At 36.9% G+C, this 21,733-nt stretch overlaps 1 protein-coding gene across 1 annotated transcript in view; it reads right to left on the bottom strand.

The window, feature by feature from the left end:
- POU6F2 (POU class 6 homeobox 2) overlaps window positions 1–21,733 on the bottom strand; it is a 302,709-nt gene that overhangs the window by 52,609 nt on the left and 228,367 nt on the right. Inside the window, exon 6 of the mRNA XM_008921312.2 lies at window positions 1,548–1,694. Within this exon, the coding sequence (XP_008919560.2) occupies window positions 1,548–1,694 (147 nt within the window). The remainder of the gene's footprint in view (window positions 1–1,547; window positions 1,695–21,733) is intronic.

The following is a 21,733-nucleotide window of genomic DNA, read 5'->3' as shown; positions in this document are numbered from 1 at the left end:
CCCCATCCCTCCAGAAATCTTAATAGGCTTTTGAGAACCTCCATTTAAAGCTGGCTGCATAAAATGATCCTTTGATGAAAAGGGATTGAAACAAGGGTTAAAGTAGACATTGAAAGGTTATTGTAGAGGGCACATTGTTCATACAATCCTCCTTTAATATGTGTGGTGTGCACCTGCGATAAGATGATTCATTAGATAAGGCCTCACTTTGACAAGCTCCATCGTTCAACCCTCGGGGTAGTGATGGAACAATTCTGCACCCACCCAGTAAATATAAAAAGGTCAGCATTTTTTTTTCCTGGGACTTGGATGGTGAGAGTGAAGCTCAGGAAGCATCTTTGTTTATGTGCTATGTTAAAAAAAAGGGGGGTTTCCTATAAATTGTTGACTTTTATTTTTTAATGGGCCAAAATAAAAAACATCACTCCTGTTCCAATTAACTAACACGGTGACAGAAAATTATCAGGAAAAAAGCTGCTCTTAATTTTTTTCTCCCCACTAGTAAACAGTAAGAGTAGAAACTAAACTTTAGATTCACATATCATCCAAGTTGCATCATTTCAATAAATATTTTCCAGGGCCTAACATCCACATAAACACTGTGGATATCACTGTATGCCCAATTTGTAGCATTTAGAATAATGACATTCAAATTACTCAGTTACCAGGTACAGTCATAAGTTATATTGACAGATTTGTTGCAGTGAAACAAGTAATTGTGTTAATTTTAGTCCTAGTAAATGCAATAAAGAATGACAGTGGTCACAGTCTGAAAGCCACTTAAGCATGCTGCATCAAAGCAATTATTTATATATATATGGATTCAGACGCATATCTTTCTGCATCATACTAAGACTGAAATCGAAATACTTTGAACAAATAAACAGTTCCAAAATACAGATAATGCACGATCTCTCTCTTAGACACACAAACACTTCAACATCATTCAATTTTCCTGTTTGGAAAATTTTCTTTTAACCAAAAAACTCTCCCAGATTTGCATTTACAGGCTGGCAGATTCATTACAAATTTCTTAACATAAGATAATAAGCAAATGGGAAAGCCAGCAAAATCCATCCCAATACTTCATTACAATTTGTGTTCCTTTACTTAGAACATTTAATACCTTTTTAGAAATGAAGTAATACAGAAATGATACAGAAATGCAAAAAAGTGTAGCACAGTACCACTTTGATACAGTTGTCTGTTATTAGGCATATATAAGTGGGAGAAGACAGCTGGTATGTTTTTTAAGAATCAGAAGATTGCTGGACTTTTAAAATACCACAGTATTGCACTATTGTGATCTTTTCAAAGGGTTGAATCGAAATGAAACAAACCCTAAGCCTTTTCTAGCTTGAAAACACCTAACTGTTCCTAACTTCCTTCCAGTTTTCAGACTTTCCATTTCTTACCTTGTCTGGCAAATCAATATTTATTTATCTTCAATATGTGCACTTTTAAATTGCTGTCATACGACGGAACTCATTTTTGTCCCAAGATCAGCCTGCCATCAGAATTCACTGTTTGCTCCATCTTCCACTCACCTGTCCTTGTGCATTAGTGACGAGTTGACCTGTGACCCCCTGAAGACTGGAGAGGGCATTGCCAAAGGCCTGGGAGCTTGCTATTGAGCCCATGGCTGCTGCTGCTGCAGCGGCTGCTGCTTGACTTGCTAGTGGATTATTAACCAGCTGAAAAAAAAAAAAGATCATGATAAAACCCACAATAAACAAAGAAACAAGACTGCTAACTGGATAACATAAGAGGGATTGTACAATCACTTTTATATTATTTTAATGTTTTTTTCCCACTTAAATGTGCATAAAAACCTGTCATCTCCGAGAGCTTGCGTAGTTCTGAGAGGATCTTATTTCTGGGGCTTTGACAATAAATAGTTTCTATAAAAGCAGAGAAAATTCCATGTTAATGTTGAAGAATAAAATTCTCTTTTTTAACCCAAATTCTCTTTTTCTTTTTTTTTTTTTTAATTAAGTTATACTTGATGTATTTCTTTAGGTTCAATGTGCTAATGCCACAAGTGTAGCAGCCTAATATTGATGTAAACAGCAATCATTGAAAAATTAACATTTGATTTGAGTGAGAGTGGAATATTTACTTGGGCATATTCAGAACAGAGACTATTTTACTAATAACCCCAGAAACAAGAAAAACCTGCAAACCCTTTTAATTTTTTTCATTAAAGAATTGGTCTCAACAGCTAGATACATCACAGTAGAAGACTCAACCCTATGATTAAGTTCAGTAGAAATCAACAAAAAATTCAAAATTCATTTGCAAAATACAACACTAAGCAACTTACTGCTTTTCAACTGTGAATGATGAATTTTAGGACCCATAAATTTTCAGGAAATAAGTTGTACTTCCTGCTTTAGTCAATTCTGCCTGTGTGCTCCATAGAAAGCATAGAGCACAGTCATGGCTTTCACCTTAGGAGACTATTGGAATCCCATAGGAGGGAACACTCCTATCATCATTTCTGTTTATCAAACATACAAAATGTGCATTCTTCTGCCAGAAACAAAATATCCTCTGGGATATGGCTTTTCTACTGGATTATTGTGAAGTTTCTATTTTCTTATCCTCTTCTGAGAATGGACAAAGTTTGAACCAAGAATAGAGGGATGACAGTAAAAAAGAATAAAAATGTTAGGAACCATCATCACTGGGACAGCTGTCTTGAGAATAATCAAACTAACTGAGTTCAAGAGCCTGAATATATATTTTAGAGTGCGTTTGCCTCCTAAGAGTCACGGCACTATAGTAGAACTTGCAAAATGCACATTAGCAGAATACAGCAGCCAGAAATTTGAAGGAGAAAACTAGGGACATTTTTTCCTAAACTGAGATGAAAATGCTGGAGCTCACTCAGAAAAGCTTAAGGTTCGAGCTGAAATGAGTAGTAGTTTTAAGCCCTTAGATGATGAGTAAATTATCAATCCTATAGAACCAGAGAGTCACAGACACCAATAAGGGATGTACTTCACAGATAGGCTCCCCTTCAAAATAGGTTATAAAAAATTAATCAGTGATTAGTAGATGTTTTAAGCATGTTACAGATATGAGTAGTGTATATGTTATAGATGTTTAGAAGCTCATCAATAGAATATGTCAGATATGGTTATAATCTATGCTTATAAGAAACCCACTTGTCTGTTGGACATTGCAAGACCTACAATTGATTGGTCATACATTAAAACATCTATTAATCATTCATTAGCCCTTCATAAAGTATTTATAAATGGAATCTTGATATAAAGTGTTGCTTAAAGGGGTGCCTTGAGCACATCCAATCCCTCTAGAAATTGTAAGTAAATAACTAAATAAAGATTAGTAGCACTGCCAGACAGAAAAGATGACATTATTTGGAGGAAATATTTTGATTTGGAAAAAATTGTTATATGAATCTTTAAAAGCAGTCTGCAGCATCCCATGGCAAGAAAATCAAGCAGGAATAAAAACCAAAGGTGGAAAACTGCAATGAATGCTTGATTAGCAGTCCTGATGAGTTGTGAAGAGAGCAGAGACCAGCACAATGACCAAGGCAAAGCTCAGTCCCTGGATGCAGACATCAAGCAAGTCCACTGACTGCCCAAGGTGTGAGCCCAAACATAGCTGCACCCACTCCTCAGTGATTTGGGTGGTGGTGCCTGAGCACAGCAGTGTAATGTCAGATATCAATATAGATAAACTTGCAGGTTTTCTGCTCAAAACAATGACATTTCTTTATTGTCCAGATCAGGAGCTGGTAAACTCTAACTTTTTCCACAACACTTCATGGGCAGTACTGGGCCTTGAAGTAATTCCCTTATAGCTGTAAATACTTAGAGAAGATAGCATCAGCAGCAAAAGTGTAAGACTCAGAAAAGGCCTTCTACAATCTTGTTAATAACCCACGAATTATTGCACCTCTGATCCTACAGTATCTGACTGCAGGTATAAATGGTAATCTTTGGAAAGTTACCTGACAAACAACACTGGCTGCTATATTCAGGGCTTCAGTGGCATATGGGAACAACCATCCACAGCTGGGAACAACTTGAGGAACATAAATAAGCTTGTGAAGCTGGAAACTACAAAGGGTTAAAACCTTCTAAAAATCAGACTATCATCATCTAGAATCTCTTTTCCATTTTTCTTATTCCAGTTTTCAAAAAATGTACATTTTCAAATACAACAATAAAATTAATTTACAACAAACCCTGGGGACACTCAGAATTGCTTTTAGTTGCATCACAGAGATAAGCTACTTATTAAAAATGATGGCAGAGGCTGTGATATGCATAGGTACCCTGCATAGTACCATGTTCCAGGGAAAAGCACCGTGAATGAGCCAACTCACAGGGTAAGAGACTTCCAAGTGCATATAAAACCATTCCTATCTATTAATAAGTCTGATTAATAAATAGAACATGTATTTTTCTTTGACTGCTTTGGGAAGCTGTTGACTGCAAGTTATGCTCTGTTAAACTGACTCCTTTTACACTGTATGAAAACTGGGGATGGAGAAACATCTTATTTCATTATGCCTGGATGCCAAGGTAACACATAGAATCTTCTTTTTGTTTTAAAAATAAAATCTCTGACTTGAGAGGTTTATGCTATTTCTCAGTGCAGGTTGGATCCCTAAGAATATTTATTAGAAATATATTATGAAAAATCCCACAAAGGCTCTACCCATTTTGTTTCTGTGTTTAAATAATGATTTAGTTTGGAAGGCTAAAACATTTCAAGCTGTCAATTCCATTGCCCAAATTTCTGCTCCCACTCAAAACACCAACCGTAACTGTAGGTAACAGCGATCTTAGTTTAAAGTGGCAGGCCAGCCCTCTTAAGGATGCCTCCGCTAATGACACGATTATATGAGGAAGCAAACTTTATGCAAAAGAATCTTCTAATAACTGAGCAGGTTTAATGTTTAATACACTTTTCTGAATTCCCAAAGCTGAACTTTAAAAGTAAAGCATATGAAAATTGTTCTGCAGTAACTCAATAGAAGCAGAAGACATTCCAGTGCAGGAAATAAAACTCACAGAAACAAAACTAACCTGGGAAATGATGGGGGATGAAAGAGGCACTACTTACAAGATCCTAAAACTGTGCCATGTGAGGTGAGTGTTTCCATGGTTAAGAGATTGTCTTCAAAAATAATTTCAAGGAAAGTGTGATAGACTCAATGCTGCAAGCAGCTTTCTTGAGAGGCACAAATACTTTCTCTTTTGTAAGAATAGCATCTTCCTCTTTGTCTCCGAAGCTAACTTATTATTTTATTGAACTTGCTGTGAGAAACTGATTTCCAGACCAGAGGAGACAAAGTTCAGTAGGATATGCCTTTTACAGAAAAAAGTAAAATTACTGTGTAGGTTATCAAATCTGATCTTGTATTCAACAGTACACGAATGCTTGATCAAAGAGCCAGCTTTACTCATTACGATAATGCTCATTCTACAAATATACAGAAAAAACAAACAGTTTTACTGATGAAAAGCCAAGACATTTCAGGATGCCAGAACATCATATGAAAAAATGGACCTATAACCTGAAAGGTAAAGTCACTTGAGACAGTGCCAGGATATAGATCTTGTGCGTTTTCTAAAGGGCTTGTAGAGCAGTGAAGACACATCATCTGAATGCAGCAATGGAGAATGAAAGGACATATTGTGAAGTAACAGCAAGCATAACTTCATTTTACAAAATAGTACTGGTGTTTTTCAGGGAGAATGTTTAAAAAATCACATTTCTGAATATCTTCTAGAGATTAGGTTAGTGTAGAAAAGTAGTATATTTGGTTAGGGACCAAGAGATCCTCAGTCTCTTATGTTTTCTGACTATCCTTTCTGTAGAGAGCATCACACTACTAGATAATCTACTAACATTGTTTGCTTAAACCAACGCTTTTCAAGGGAAAACAGAAATATCTCTAAAACTTGAGAAGAATTCAGCAATGGCTGGCAGCAGAAACACATGACATTTTTCTTTTCTATCCCTAATAAGTGAAAATTGATTACAGAAATGGAATTTTTTATTAGCATGGCATTTGCTTTTGTAGGAATTTTTAACCAAGAATCTATGAATTTTATCAGAGTTTAAATTATGAGAGAATTACACATTAAAATATAGTTGAGTTTGTTCTCATTTTTTCCTCATTGGCTCTTGAGACAGATTCTGTGTAGTAGTCACCTGACCTTAAGAAAGAAAGACTGTTTCAAACTGAGCACAGGCTCCTGAGGATATTCTGATACCTTCTTTTTTACTGTGATCAGCATTATCATCTGAAGTGGGTGTAGACAGAAAGGTTTTGGTACTGGGAGAGCTGCAGAGTAGGAGAATAAAAAGCCCAGAGTGAACATGACAAAGGAAACACCAAGGTCAAAAAAAGGAGAATGAGGAGGAGGTGCTCCACTGCACAGAAGATACCCCCATTGCAGCCCTCAAAGGACAAATGGATATTTCCTGATGAGAATTGTGATCTGTGGAGATCCCATGCAGAAGCAGGGGAAAAACGTGAAGAGAAAGGAGAAGGAGGGGGGAACTATTGTAAACTGACCACAGCTCCCCATGTCCCCTGCACCACTGCGGGTGAGTAGAGGAGTCAGGAGCAAAGCAGTGAAGTTAAGTCTGGGAGAGTGTGGAGAAAAATTTTTTTAATATTTGTCTTAGTTTCTCACTAACTGAATCTATTTTAATTGTTAATAAATTAAAGCTAATTATCCCCAAGTTGAATCTATTTTGCCCACAACACTGATTGGTAAGCCGCCAGTCTTGACCCATGAGCTTTCTCATCCTATTTTCTCCGCCGTCCCACTGAGGCAGTGTCTGAGTGGCTGGGTAGGCATTTCGCTGTGGGCCAAAGCTAACACCACACCAATGCATTATAGTAGTGTAAACTGTGTCTAGCAACAACAGTACTCAAGGGTTTTCAATACCTTGATGACAGAGAAGCGAAGCATTCCCACTTAGATACGCATATGCTTGGTTTCTAAACATGAATGAATTGAGGCAGAAGGTGCAGTTTCACTGGAAGTCCAGAGTAACTATTCTGGCAAATTCTTTACACAGTATTAATGCTTATATTCTTAATTGTTTTCAATTTGCGTGCATACCTTGTACTAGCTGATACCTCCCTGAACCTACATTAAATCTCACAGTCCCTGAAGGAATTTTAAAAAAGGCACTAGAAAGACTACTTCAACTTAATCCCATGAAAGTGCCTAGATATCACAGCAATAAGTACCAAATAAATATTTGTAATAATCAGTAAGAAGATAACTACTTAGCATTTATATAGAATTTTACAGCCAAATTTTTCAATTCTGGGAGCCTGAGCTCTGTCAATTTAATTTATTTTTAGGGTCGTAAGTCAAAATAAGTCAAATTTTCAAAGACCCTGTGAACATGCAGATCCCAAGAAAACCAAGAGTGAATACAAAGGTAACATAAAACAAAAGAAGTTTATTTCATCCAAAGAGATGCTATGAGCAAACATTTTGGAAACCCTGTATATGTTACTTATCAGTTAGATTTTTTGGGTTTTTTTTTATGTTGACCTTCTCCTCCCTCCTTTTTTGTATATGTAATAGGATAATTACAACATTTAACTTTTATAAATGAACATCAGGGTAAAATGTCTAATAAAATGGCTGTCATTGGGCCTAATCATGCATAACTCTTTGAAAACTTGCCCAGCAGGCAAATCCTAAATTATAAAAAAAATTAAATCTGTCAACACTTGGTTTTTTACACTGCTGTGATATGATCAACCTACAAACTATACAATGTAATTATATATCCAGAACCATTTAACACTGTCTGGTTATTTCAAAACTGCACAGGTCTATATTTGAAAATGGTTGTAGATAGAGAGAGTTCTAAATAGGTTGCTTAGACAGACATTTTAGTATATGCACATACATCAGAAATTTATGTGCAGAATACCATGTAGAGACAAGGGTATTGGAATATTCAAAAGCACCAACTTGATAGAGACACTTAAAATATCTGGTTCTGACAGATACTTAGTCTGCTCATTATATACATTTATTGTGGTTGAGCTATTTGCTGTCTAAATCCATGCTGAATTTTCTATCAGAAATAAGTACTAATAGTGGTATCACTGATGCGATATGACTTGATTCAATGCAAAGTGACACGACCTGAGGTGATTGGAAATACACAGTGCTCATGTAAGCCTTGATATGACATGGATAGAGGAGGTTGCACAAAATTTCTCTCAATATCTTTGTAAACAAGGTGCTGCTGGTCAGATTAGAACCAGTCTGAAAAACTACAATAACAATTTACAAAATAAAAATAATAGCACCATTGCAAAGTAAATAAAGAGCAGATATCATTCCCAGGTCCCTTGGACCAAACTACTGGAGACATGAAAAATGAAGATCATATTAGGGCACAGGCAAAGAGCAAGTGGAAACCACCCTAGCCATTTCATTTCTGCTCTATTAGTGACAGATAGAAAAGAGAGGAAAGGAAACTAGAAGAAAGGGATCCTTCTTGGGTCTAATCCTACAAGATAAACTAAATTGAAGGTGTCAGCATATCTGAGGCTGAGTCTCACATGTTCACCAAAAAGAAGTGTGAATATTTTTAAATATATCTAAAACAATTAAGTATAAATATTCAGAAAATGTAGCTGACTGACTCTTTTAGCAGCAGGTCAGTACATACAGACTGCCTACAAACTCTTGTCCTGTAGTTCCCGGCTGTCCACATTTATAACTTACAATTTTGAAATGTTCCAGATCCACTTAAGCTGACACACACTGAACCAGATTTTAGTTCAACAGAGGCATCTTATTTTTGTCTGATTAGTTACTTTTATATTTATGTAGACTTTAAAATATTTATTTTCATACATGACACAAATATACTGTAAACAAATATCTGACTTCATGAAATTTTGTATCTCTAATAATCATAAATTGTATTGGTATTCATAAAAAAGGAAAAAGTACGAAAAAAATTATCTGAATTCTCTAATTTTTTTAAGTTGTTCCCCTGTGTGGCAAGAATGAAAGCAAAGAGCATCTTCAAACTTTCTGAAAGGGGCTGCAACTCAGCTCATTTCATGTTGATTAGTTCCTTGGTTCCTGTGCTTGTCTATTTTAGAATGATTTATCCGGCTTCTGAAAGATGATTTTCCCACAAGAAAAATGGTTACTTCAGGGCTCCTTTGCTGCTAAAAGAATGAACTCTTATCAAAAGGAAATTGCCATCTGTCTTCCCGTATAAAAGCCCAGCTCTTGGGTCTCAGTGATCTAGCCTCTGTAGAAAGTGTGTCAACCGTGAGACACATCAAATTAATCTCCTTAATCTAAAACATTTATTTGCCTTTAATTTGAATTTGTGAATATCATGTGCACATGTAAATATGACTATTTGCATATACAAATGTTAAAAATGCAATGTGAGGTCACACCACGTTAATATGATGCTTCATGTTGAGTATTTGAGAAAATATTTCTGGAAGTCTTGTTTTACAGTACAATATGCAATCTTAGTATACATGCCTGGAACCATTTATTCAAATATTCCTATTAAAAACTGAACTTTTAGGTGCAGAGCTTCTCTTTTGCCCTTTGAAGAATAAATCCTACTTAATACTTAGGGACACATTGCTAACTGAGAACATATATAAGGCTTCTTGAAAAATTCTAGGTCAGCTGCTCTGCAAAGATCCTCATTTTTGAAACTGGAAATACATCTGAATACTCATTTGATTTGTAATGTAATAGCATCACCGAATAGTTTTGTTTTCTTGTAAGCTAAGTGCTTACATTGAAGTCTCATTGAGGTGAATGAACAAGGGATTAGCGAAAAAGATCAGATCTAAAACTGGAACTAGATAGAATATTTTTCTTTTCACTGGTCTTAGCTCCAAATTGGACCTGATTTGATACAAAGTTGAAGAATAATGTGTATGGCTCCTGAATACAGTGGAAAGATTGCTGTCAAAGCTACAGGTCAGTCCAAAGTCCAATTCTGGCTCTGAATACAGGTATCAAGGAAGCTGGAAGCATTTAATTCTCTGTGGTTACATCAGTTCACCCCAGAGTCAAAATGACATAAACACCCTAATTGATACCACGTGTTTGAGAAGTTCTCACTCTATTTTCCAGGTTTTGTGGAGAACACATGAGATATCAAACCAGTTGAGAAAGTGATTTTTAATTAGACATTTGAGTTTTGATGAAATCTCAGTATATAAAGTGAGATTTGAGAAGTGTGAATAAGGTTGAAGGAAACATTTAGTTTGAAAACCTTGAAGTCAAAGCCACATTTCCAATAAAAGAGATATAAGAAGCAAGTGATATCCACAGAAACAAGTAAGCTGAGTCAAAGTCTATGAAAGGGAAGAAAGTATGCAAAAAAGGATGTTGGGGGTCCCTAAGCAGGATACTTTTAACATTTTCCTTGGGGCACTATTTTATTACTTCAGTACAGCTCCGACCGTGCAGTGGTGAAATGTGAATGTGACTTTGTTCAACTGTTTTCTGTCTGTGTGTCAGTGGCAAGGTTACTGCTGCTACTCTTTTTCTAAAGAGAGAGCAGTGAATGCCTAGGAGTCTCTGCACCAGCACTATGTGAGCATATTGCCTCTCAGATGGTAGCAACCCTCTGTCACATTCATCTTTGGATGGCTTACTTTGATTGTAAACATACAGGAAAATACTAGCTAACTGTGTTAGCTGACTACAGCACTTTAAAGCCACTGTTTATACATACATACACCCACTGTTGTCCTTTTTCACCAACAGTCCTGCTCTGTAGATAAAGGTACATATAAACTGGTAACAATTGTGTATTTAACATGCTGAAAATTGTGGCCTCAATGCAGCTCTTACAGAAGGGGAAAGGCAGAAGGGCTAATATGAAGCCACGTATATAACGTTTCCACAGAGAACTCTGTCTTCTCCCAGACACTTCCATCTCATTTGGTGTCAGCAAGAAACCTGCTCCCAAAATGAGCTGTGAGTCCTGCCCCAGAAGCAGCACTACCAGATACCTGCAGTGTGGGTCGGGACCGCACTCAGCATCAACTGATTTAATTTTGTTAATGTTCTTCCAAGATGTATACAGAACATTTTAAATTTACTGATTTCCTTGAAAGCTTTCTTTAATATTTTTTCATTTGTTTGATTTGTTTTTTTCTGTTTCGTAATCCATGTCCCACCTTTCCTGTGACTCCTCCCTGAGTTTTTCTTTTTTGAGGTGGGTATAATTTTGTTTTTTGCGAGAGACCCTTCTTCTGCTTTCACCTATTTGACTCCTTTCCTCTGATCCATTATCTCCCGTATCAGCCACTTGGCTCATGTCACTCTGAATCCGATCACGATAGGTTTCCATATGGGAGTTCACATAGAGCTGCAAAGGCAGTAAATCTACTGTCTGTAATGCTGCCATATTAATTCCTAATCAATTTCAAAGCTGTATTTGAAACTCATATATTTCACCTCAGCAAAATCAAAATAACGTCAAGTTGCCAACAGCAAATGAAACTTGAAAATATAATTAAAAACATATAGGCTAGGAATGTATTGTTTCTGAGGTCTTTGCAATTGTCACTGTGCTAGGCACTATAAATTGATGGCAAGAGGGTATATGAAACTGAGATCCTCTTATAACAAAAGCACAGCTCCATATTGCTTCAGGTAACAGAAGAACTCTCAGCTGAATGTGAGTGATGACTGCAAGAATAAACTGTATAATTTCTTTCTTTTTTTGCTGCAAGGATCAATTCCAAATTTGCTAAAATCTGATGCTGAAATCCTGCAAAGACTGCTTAGTTACCTTGCGTGCAATCCTAATGCATATGGATAAATCTGAGAGTTTGTGTAGTGTGTTCTTGTGACTGTCATTTTTCTATTTCAGAGATAAAGATGCAGTGTGATCTTATACTGACCATTACACATCATTACAGAAGATGATATGCAAATATTAATTTCTTCTTATGGTGATATTACTGTATTTTAAACAAAAGACATGGCAAAGTCTAGCTCCTGTCATCCTCCTCTTTTTTTTTTCACATGGAGGCAGAATGTCAGAAATAATGCCTAGGTTATTACTCTATATCTGCTACTGACTGAATGCATAGCCTGAGGAAAGTCTAATTACCATTTAAAATAAATAATTTCCTCCATATTTATTATCAATGGAAATCTACTCATAGACATTTAGCCAAGGAATTCTGCTATACGAGCAAAAATATGTACTATCTTTCACCAGCAGCTCGGCTTACAACCTGAATGTCTGTAGCTTTTTCATTAAATTCATTATTGCTTTATTGTGCCTAGACTCTTGTTCTTCCATAAGGCACTGTCAATAGACAGACAGATGAATTTCTTCATGTTCTAAGTATTTTCTACTTTTATCTGTTGACCAGATTCACAAAATATTTATGGACCCTGGAGCAATTTTTGTGCTTTACAAAACAAGGGATTTTTTTTTTTGGTGCTAAAAACAAGAAGTTCCAAGTTCTTTGTCTGATTCTGATTTCTCTCCACCAGAATATAAATCTGATCTAATTTTAATGAGGTCAGCAGAGTTGCGATTTGTTAAAACAGAGAAACTATTGTTCAGAATCAATCCCTTCAATTTCTTATAGTCTTCAAATCTGCAATAAGGAGGAAGAAGAAGGAATGATTCTGTCATTTGAAATACTAAAATTAGCTAATTGCTCTGATATTTTATTAAAATCAATTAGTCTTACCAAAGGCCAGTGTTTTTTTACTATGTTTGGATTTCTTTTTTTACATTTATGCCTCTGTAAAGTAGAGAAGCTACTCCTTGAAGTCAGAAGAAAAACATTTACACCTACAACTGTGAAACTAATGGATTTTTCTGTTTGCAGACTGAAAAATTTCCCTGAAACACCTTACCCCCTTAAGAAAAAATGAAAAAACCCCAAACAATAACAAAACATGGTTCAGGGAGACCTGGAGTGGAAAAAAAATGGCAAAAAAATAAATTTTAGGTCACCCAAAACATTTAGTTCAGACTAAAATGGTTTCTTGAAAGGAAATGTAAAATGTATCACCCTTTTATAAATTGAGTGGAAATACTTGACTTCAAAAAATCATTCTTACATGCCTTTTCTTAATCTCATCCATTTTTGTTGGGAGGAACATATCTATTCACCTAACTATTTGTCCTAAATATACCTTTGGAAAGGGCGAAGTATGCAGACCTCTTTGCAGTCACTGGTACTGATCAGTGCTACTGGCAATTGTGTCACTAAAAGGGCCAAGAGTCAGAAATATTTTTGCAGGCAACCTAGTCAGACAATGCTACTGTTCTAAGGTACATGTCAGAAACTGTGGTGAACCCAGTCCAAGTGCAGTTAAGGCAGGACTCTTTCACTATGCCTATCACATTCTTAATACTTTTACATGCAATAAAATACTACTTCTGAAATATGAGGTATGTGCTGTTTGCTTTCCAAATGTAAAGCTGAATATATCCCCTTGAAAAAGAAATTTCACAGAGGGCACTCACACATTAGAACCATGCCAGGAGAAGAAAGATGAGAAAAGGAATGGCCTAGTTCTAAGTATGGATTAACTGAACACATAATGAGCATGCAGTTATTCTGTGTTGAATTGTGTTATCTTTCAACAGTGGCAACCAGCAGGCAGGTAACAGTCCTCCTAGCTTCACCTCAAAGAGACAGATAAGGATCCTGACCTGCAGAAGACCTGGTGATCATCAGCCAGCTAGAAGAGACAAACAAGATCAACAGTCTAAACTAAACCAGAAATTGTTAACTTTGCATGGGTTGAGGAACCAGTGTTTTGGCTGTAGCTGCAAGAAAGCAATCTGAGTGTGTTGAAGGAGAAATTCCTTCCTTACTCCTCAAGACCATAAACCTGCTGAGCATTGCAGGTTGTAAGATATCTGAACCAAGATCTTCAGGGTGTGAGGGACAAGGGTCCATTTGTTAAGTTCCTCAAGGTTTTTCTGGCATTTCCACTGGTGAATTCCACACTAAAGGATATCAGAAGGCTTCTTTTCCCCACTGGTCTTACAAAGACCTAAATTAATGTAGATTTACCTGATATACTGCTAGAACTCCAAAATATTTCCTTTGATTTCAATAAAATTACACTACTTATTTAAAGCAATGTCCGTGAAATGAGCTCTCTCTCTTTGTTCCTAATATTCATCCAAAAATAACGTGCCTCTTAAGAGCCATCAGTGTAATAGGTGGAATCTCGCAGAGGTCAGTGTAATTGCACCAGTTTAGACCAAGGCAGAATTTAGTGCATTGATGCTGGCTTGTGAAAAATAAATCAGAAACTTGATGGATATTAAAACCACTGTTAAAACAGGGTGTTTTATACAGTAATTATAAGGTTATTTCTCAGTAATTCAATCTACCAAGGGTGAAAATATATCTTTTATTGCTGCCAATGATGGTAATAATTCTCTCTGCCATCTGTAAAAGCAACAATAGCTTTTCATTGATTTTACTTAAAAGGAAAGTTCAGGGTTAGAAAATTAGTGTTTCATGTGGAAACAAGAAAAACTTTCCAAAGTATATGTGATGGAAATAGAAATAATTATGTTTGAAGAAGAAGGAAGTCTTATGATTAGGGTCACTGGATAGATATTTAAAAACCTCACACGGAGTCCAATTCTTCCACATATTTTCATTTCTTCAATTTCCTGAGTGAAAAATAAAATAAATAATAAAACTGCATTTCGTTCACCTTGTTTGTTTGTTTGTTTTCTCATTAGATAATACACATGAAAGTCCATTAAGACTGGATTACATATGCACATGCACCTAACTAAGGCAAGGTCAGAGCTAAACCAAATTTTCTTATTTCAGGGCAAGTCTGCATACAGATTATATCTTTTTGTTTACGACACAGTATCTAGTGATTTATGTATTTACCTAGTATTTATGTACGTTGGCCATTTTACCCACTGCCATAATATATATCCAGGTAATATTAATGGAGGCCAAAAAATTCATCTGAGGTACAGAAATGAATGACCATCTAAATCACCAGCAAAGCTGCTCACAGAATGTAGGTCTTTTGCTAAGAAGCATGTAAATAGTAAAAATAACTGCAAACTGACTTCATAAATAACTGCATACTGACTTCACCCAAGGAAACAGTAAATCCAGGAGAACATAGCACACGTCTGGATTTGCCGTTTTGTATAAATTAATTGGTTCAGCTTTGTTGGCTCATAGTATCACAGCACCCTGCATAAATGGAAGCCTTGTCTTGGCTCTGAAGTTGCAATCTGACAACATACATTTTATTTAGAAAACACTAATTTTACCATTAATGTTCTACACACTTTTTGTAAGATAAATCAATTATGCAACTTGCCATTGCAGTCGTGGGGAAATCCCTAATGCATCCTAGCATTCCTTCTGGTTTTCTGTTTATGCACACTCTTGTAGTGTCACATTGTGATATCTTGTTTTTATTGGTCCTATTTTAAAATGAATTGCAGTAACTCAAATAATAGTTACTTCAGCTCTAAACCTAACTTTCTATGTTATTAAGCAGAAAACATGACTCACTTATATAAATTACCTTCATCATGTAGCTGTTAAAGATAATAAAATCTGGTAAGAAAACTGTACGTCAAACCACAACAGCTCTACTACAAAGTACTACAGGACCCTTATTTATGATTAGCACCAACTGGTCTCTAGGTTGGTGGAGAGAGATGAGTAGCCACAGATACAAGGCCTCATCAACTCATCTGTACAAATAGCAGCTGTGGAAAAGAAGGGTCGATGTTATGGTGGGCAGCACTATGGAGCTCTTCTGCCTCTTGTTTGCCATGATGGGACAGGGATGGTCTTGCCTTCAGCTGGAGCTGCCCCGGAGGCAGCTGTCATTGTAAGTGTCTTGGGCATGGCCTTTGTCCCAGAAAGGATGGCTCTAATTGGCCCATTTTGTTTCTTTTTTGGGAGATGGCTTTGGTAAGGTTTTTTGTGTGACTACTGAGCAGATACTACAATCTGCAATCCTACCCCTCTTCAGGGTATTCTTACTACTTTTGCTTCCTTGCAACTTGTTCTTTGCCCAGGAAAAGAAGCTGGAGAGTCAATAGAAATCCTACGCCACTGAATGCTATCCCAAAGAGTAATCTGAGTACAGAATGCCTTTGAATCTTCAAAATAGATTACTTAGTCAGAACCAGAAGTGGAGGTGGTGCCTTACTCAGGGGAACTCAACAGATGATGCTGTAAGGGCAACTCAAGTTTAGAATCTTCTCACGCAGCTGAGATTAATGTCTAGTGCTTACTGTCTATTCTTTATAAATGCCCTGCATTGGATGTGTAGTAATAAAGGCAGTGGGAAAACTATGCACAATTAAATTATTCTTGGGCTACCATTTACCTCAAAAAGGAGGTAAAATTTTGGAAAAACCTAATAAAACTGGAGGCCTGGTCTTCACTTACATCAATGTAAGGAATGTAAAAGTCAAACATTAACACTATAAAATCAGGACCTTAGGAATAAAATTAGATGCGTAAATAATCAAATTACAGTACTACAGAGCAAAAATGCAGCAATAAAAAGAAAGGAACACCATGACAATATTGTATGTGGAACGCATTTGCCAAACCTGTACCAAAAATGTCCTTGAAATCAAATTACAGAAGACAACAGACATAAAAAGAAAACTGAGAAAAAAAGAATATAAGAAAGAAATATGCAAGAGAAAATGCACAAAATGCAGGATTGCTCCATAAACTTTAATGGAAAAATAATAACCTACTATGGAATACCATCTAATATAGGTGATAGGCTATATCGAAGAAAAAACAAGAAATATGTAACATATACATTTTGAAATGTTCTCATTACTCAAGCAGAACAAAAGTAAAAAAAGATATATAGAGATTAATATCACCAAGAATAAAGAAAATTAAAGGTCTTGAATTTTACTTACAGAAGTAAAGCCCTATTGAGGCAAATGAAATAACTAATTCTAACGTATCAACACAAGAGTGCTGAAACATAAAAAGTGGAATCACAAGAATGATTATTGAAATAATTATTTTAAATCAGACACACGACATACAACACATCATAAAACTGCTAAATTCTAGATTAGGAACAGAAGAGAGAAGACTATAGGTAAATCAAAACACATGTATTTCTGTCATCTTTTCTGCATCTCATGAAGCTTATAGAGCAGTCCTGCTGTGTAGAAGATCTAGGAGAAATAATGATAGGCATATATAAGTCACTGCATGAGAGATGAGCCTTTAATCTACATGGATGATCTTCAAAACACGCAGTCTTTTTGACTAGTGTTCTTTTTAGTTTTACAAAACAGTGTCACAACTATTCTGATATAACTTATATTAGTACAGAAGAATAAAGCTTGCAATAATGCTTCTCTCAAGCTCATACTCTGACAAAAAGCTATAAAAAAACCCTGTGTGATAATACAGTTAGACCACACTGCAACCATTGTCTTCTTCCTGTCTGTTTGGGGAACACACTAGGTAGGAACCACCACCTAGTTTCAGGCACCGAAGTTACAAAGTTCTCATTGTCTCTATAGTTGGTAAAGGGAAATAGATGCTCTTGGGGGTAATTCAGAGCTTACAAGAGAAGACCCCTTTTCTGAGCTGTATTCCAGTGGGGACTCTTTTCTCCACTGACTGTGGGGAAAACTGAGCATACATTTCAGTGGCTTGATTGGGTGGCATGTACCAAAGGCACATACCAAAGGCAGCCTGTACCAGGACCAATTGCAAATGGAGTTTTGTTGTTTTCCTATGTTTTGGCCACACTGCACACCAAATCTCACTGACTGTCTTTGGTTATGTCTATGCATTACTTAGTGATTTAGATTTGAGCAGAGAGAGCTAAGAAACCTGCATCACGTACCTACCTCTGAGTGCTAACTGTACAGGACTATAGAGTCTTGCTCCCAAACAACACGTTTAAATCAAATGATCATTAAGTTAAATGACATCATAACTATCTCTGCATCTAAAGCAGAATGATAGATTTAGGACCTTTCTCTTACCTTTGGGAAACCTGTGACCAGTCCTGAGCATGTATACTGACTTCTTATAATGAAAGCAGCAATGCAGAAATTCTTGTCCAGACCACAAAAACTATTGCCTATGCCAACATGGTAATCCCCTTCTCCTTGCTTTTAATTCACTCTAGTTATCCTGAGTACTTCCAGTAAGGAAGACAGACGTCTGCCCCAGCTTCAGTACTGCCACACAGTTCTGTATGACGCAGGGCAAGCCCAAGAGCCTTAGGCCAAGGTACAGAAAATATGCTGTTCTGCTTAAATTATGCTTCCCTTCAACCACATGCTCATTTCTTATGGATAATAACGGTGCAATCCCAAAAGTAATCCATGTTATAAGGAAAGTGTTAGTAATTTTACCTCTGTTTTTTTAACAAAAGAGTACATAAATCTCTGACAAAATAATAAAAAATTAATCCTTAGATTATTCCTTAGTGGTTGTTCTTTGCTGAGTATACCTGGCTGGTTGTGAATCTCGCTGCTGATTTTGTTTGAGATGGAGCTAATTTTCTTTAGATAGTATGAGGCTGTGCTTTGGATTTGTGCTGAAAAAAGTGTTGATAACACAGAGATGTTGCAGTTATTGCTGAGCAGTGCTTTGCACAGCCTCAAGGCCTTTCCTGCTTCTCACACTGCCTCAGCAGAGAGTGGTGGGCTGGGGTTGCACAAAAAACTGGGAGGGAACACAGCTGGGACAGCTGATCCCAACTGACCAAAGGGATATCCCATAAGAACCAGACCATGCGGCGTCATATGGTGCAGGAAGAAGGAGGAAGGAGGGATATTCAGAGTGATGACATTTGTCTTCCCAAGTCACTGTTACATGTGATGGAGCCCTGCTTTCCTGGGGATGGCTGAGCACCTACCTGTCCATGGGAAATAGTGAATGAATTCTTTATTTTGCTTTGCTTGTGCTTTTGCTTTACCTATGAAAGTGTCTTTATTTTAACACACAAGCTTTCTCATCTTTACTCTTTTTTTATTTCCCCCATTCCACTGTGCAGTGTGAGTGAGTGGCTGTGTGGGGCTTAGCTGCTGTCTGGGGTTAAAACACAACAACCTGTTTTCTATAGCTGTTGTACTCTGGAAGGAAACTCACAAAAAGTCTGGACATGCACACATGACCTACCTCCACCTCACTTTTAAGTTTTACTTATGCCTATAAAAAAAAGAGGAAATACTTCATCTCCTAGAAAGAATTTATACCCATTATGGTCATTATTACTAACCATAAGATGATTATTTCTTCTCATCACAAATATTTTAAGAAGGGTCAGTAATCTCTCTATGAGTTCATAAAATGCTCAAAAGCAAAACAGAAAAATTATTTCATATAAATCAGCCTGACGCAGATCAAATCACATTCCATTTCAGAGAGAATACAAAACAATCCTACAATCTTTTGAATGCTCCTTTAGTGTAGACTCCTTTCAAGAATTGTAGAAACTAGCATTTGAACTGTAATAGCCCATAGAACATTGTAAACAGCTTATTTTAGATAGAAATCACACCGCTTCTAAAATAGGCTTCATGTACTGACCAGCAAGCAAATAGGATGAACCAACTGAGCAACACTGTGGAAGTCTTCCCTTCTGGTTTCAGTTTTTCTTAGAGGATTAAGATCTGGAAACTCAATTTGTTCTAGTATTATATTATCTATAAAGGGTGGTCTCTTGCTAGTTGGCTCATCATCGTGTCAAATCCTAGGACTTTTAAAATACATCTATTTGATATCTATAAGTTATTGGCCAAAAAAGAAGAGAAACAACATCCTTCTGGAATTAATCAGAGAAAACTTGGAATTTTCTCCCCCATCTTTACTTTCTTACCCCCCCCTCAAAAAAAAAGATTCAAATACTCTATATTATAAGAGGAATTTCCCTTATTATAGTGTTGTGAAAAATCCATTGATCAAACTGAAAGGTAAAGAAATTGCATTTTTACTTCTGTAACGTTTTAATATGAGATTCGTCTATTAAGAAACATAGCTTAGAATACTATTCCTCAGAGACTGATCCTTCCGTAGGAACTCAGAAAATCTAGGTCTTAGTTCTGTGCCTGTCAGGCTCCTTGAGTGACCTTGGATGAGCTAGTTAATCTCTTACTACCTCATTTCTCCATCTGCAAAGTGGAGATAATCGTAATTCCATTGTCTTGTGTGTCTGACAATGTCTTCGGGAACAGGAAATGTTACAGACTTTGCTCATACTTCATGCAACCCAGTGGCCTGTGATCTTAGCCTGTCCTTCCAGATCCTTTCCTAACACCCACTCCTACTCCATATCTTTTTTATGAATTTCATCTTTGTTTTGCAGGAGCAGAGGGAGCTGTGAACTGCTCTAGGATGGCAACAGTGAATAGCCAGTCTGACTGCTGATCACTATGATTTGGTTCTGACACTCCAATTGGGTGTGTCATGGAGGGTAGGCAAAATTACTGTGCTAAAATACCGAGTGACTAAGGCATAAGAGAAGTCTGGATAAGGAAATATCTTTGAAAAAGAAAGTTTTTAGAACTGTCTTGTCCTTAGGTTTTATATCAGTATTACTTCAATGCATACTCAGCCAAGTTGGGACAATAATTCATGCTTTGCTTAATAGATTTATTTAGTGTATTTTTGCTTTCAGTGTTGTCTATGTTGGTAAAAAGGAACTACCTGTATATTAAAAATACTACTTTAGGGACAGAATGGAAAAGGCAGCAAATGATAATGCTTCCTAGCCAGCTGGAAGTGGAGTAAATGCTGTCAGCTCATTAGAGCTTCAGAAATCTCTAAATGCTACAACAAGTAGAGTGGGAGACTGAGGGCAAACCTGGCGGTTGATGAACAGAGGTGGGTAATGCTACCTCATGTGTTACACTTTGCTTCTTTTCACTGAACCCAAGGATCCTATAATCCCCTATTTCAGCCAAATGGTAGCCTGCTGTTTCCTGGACAGACTTTCTTTCCTCTTGCTGCCCAGGTCCAGTTGTTTTATGGTCTTAGACCCTGTGGAAGGAATTCCGTGAAGAACAAACAAAGAGAATAGTGGTATAGCATCTAGGCCCAGCATGAGAGGCCAGAGGGTGGAGGACTGGACCTCCAACCAGTTTGGGTGAAGGTACAGGAAATCAGGTTAGAGAAAACGGACTGAGAAAGGGACTATCTTAACGAAAAGGTGAGGGGTAGGTTTTAGCTCTGCAAGGTGAGGTGCAAGCTGGCACTATATATTTATGGCAGACATTCTTGGGCATGTCTATGCAGCACTTGCTTGTTCTGCTGCTGTGCCATTAATTCTGGTTGGCAGTAGGAGGATGAGAAAAACCTTAAAATAATTGGTATGAACATCATTTGCATTTATGAGGTCACAGACTAAAGGTTATGCTGAGGTTTCTTGTAGAGATGTAGAGCAGAGAACAGTAGTGTCCTGTCTCTCCACAGTTTTCAGCAGCACTCAACTGCTTCCTGTAGGCTAGAGCCAGGAATGAACACGGTTTTCAATATTTATATAATGCTTTTATTTCTCCTATATTTAGATACTGTTTTCATTTTCACTAACTGCTCCTGCAGCCAATGTTTATAATTTGAATGAATTCCTAACAGCCACAGGGAGTGTGATGACTCAGTCAGTGGGGTCTGATAGGATGCAGGATACCATACTCTCCATCCTCTGTTTGGCAG

This window comes from Manacus vitellinus, unplaced genomic scaffold, assembly GCF_001715985.3.
Source record: "Manacus vitellinus isolate BGI_N305 unplaced genomic scaffold, ASM171598v3 scaffold_3_pilon, whole genome shotgun sequence".
Taxonomy (NCBI): Eukaryota; Metazoa; Chordata; class Aves; order Passeriformes; family Pipridae; genus Manacus; species Manacus vitellinus.
Note: the sequence above shows the minus strand (reverse complement) of the source record. Positions and strands in the feature narration are given on the sequence as shown.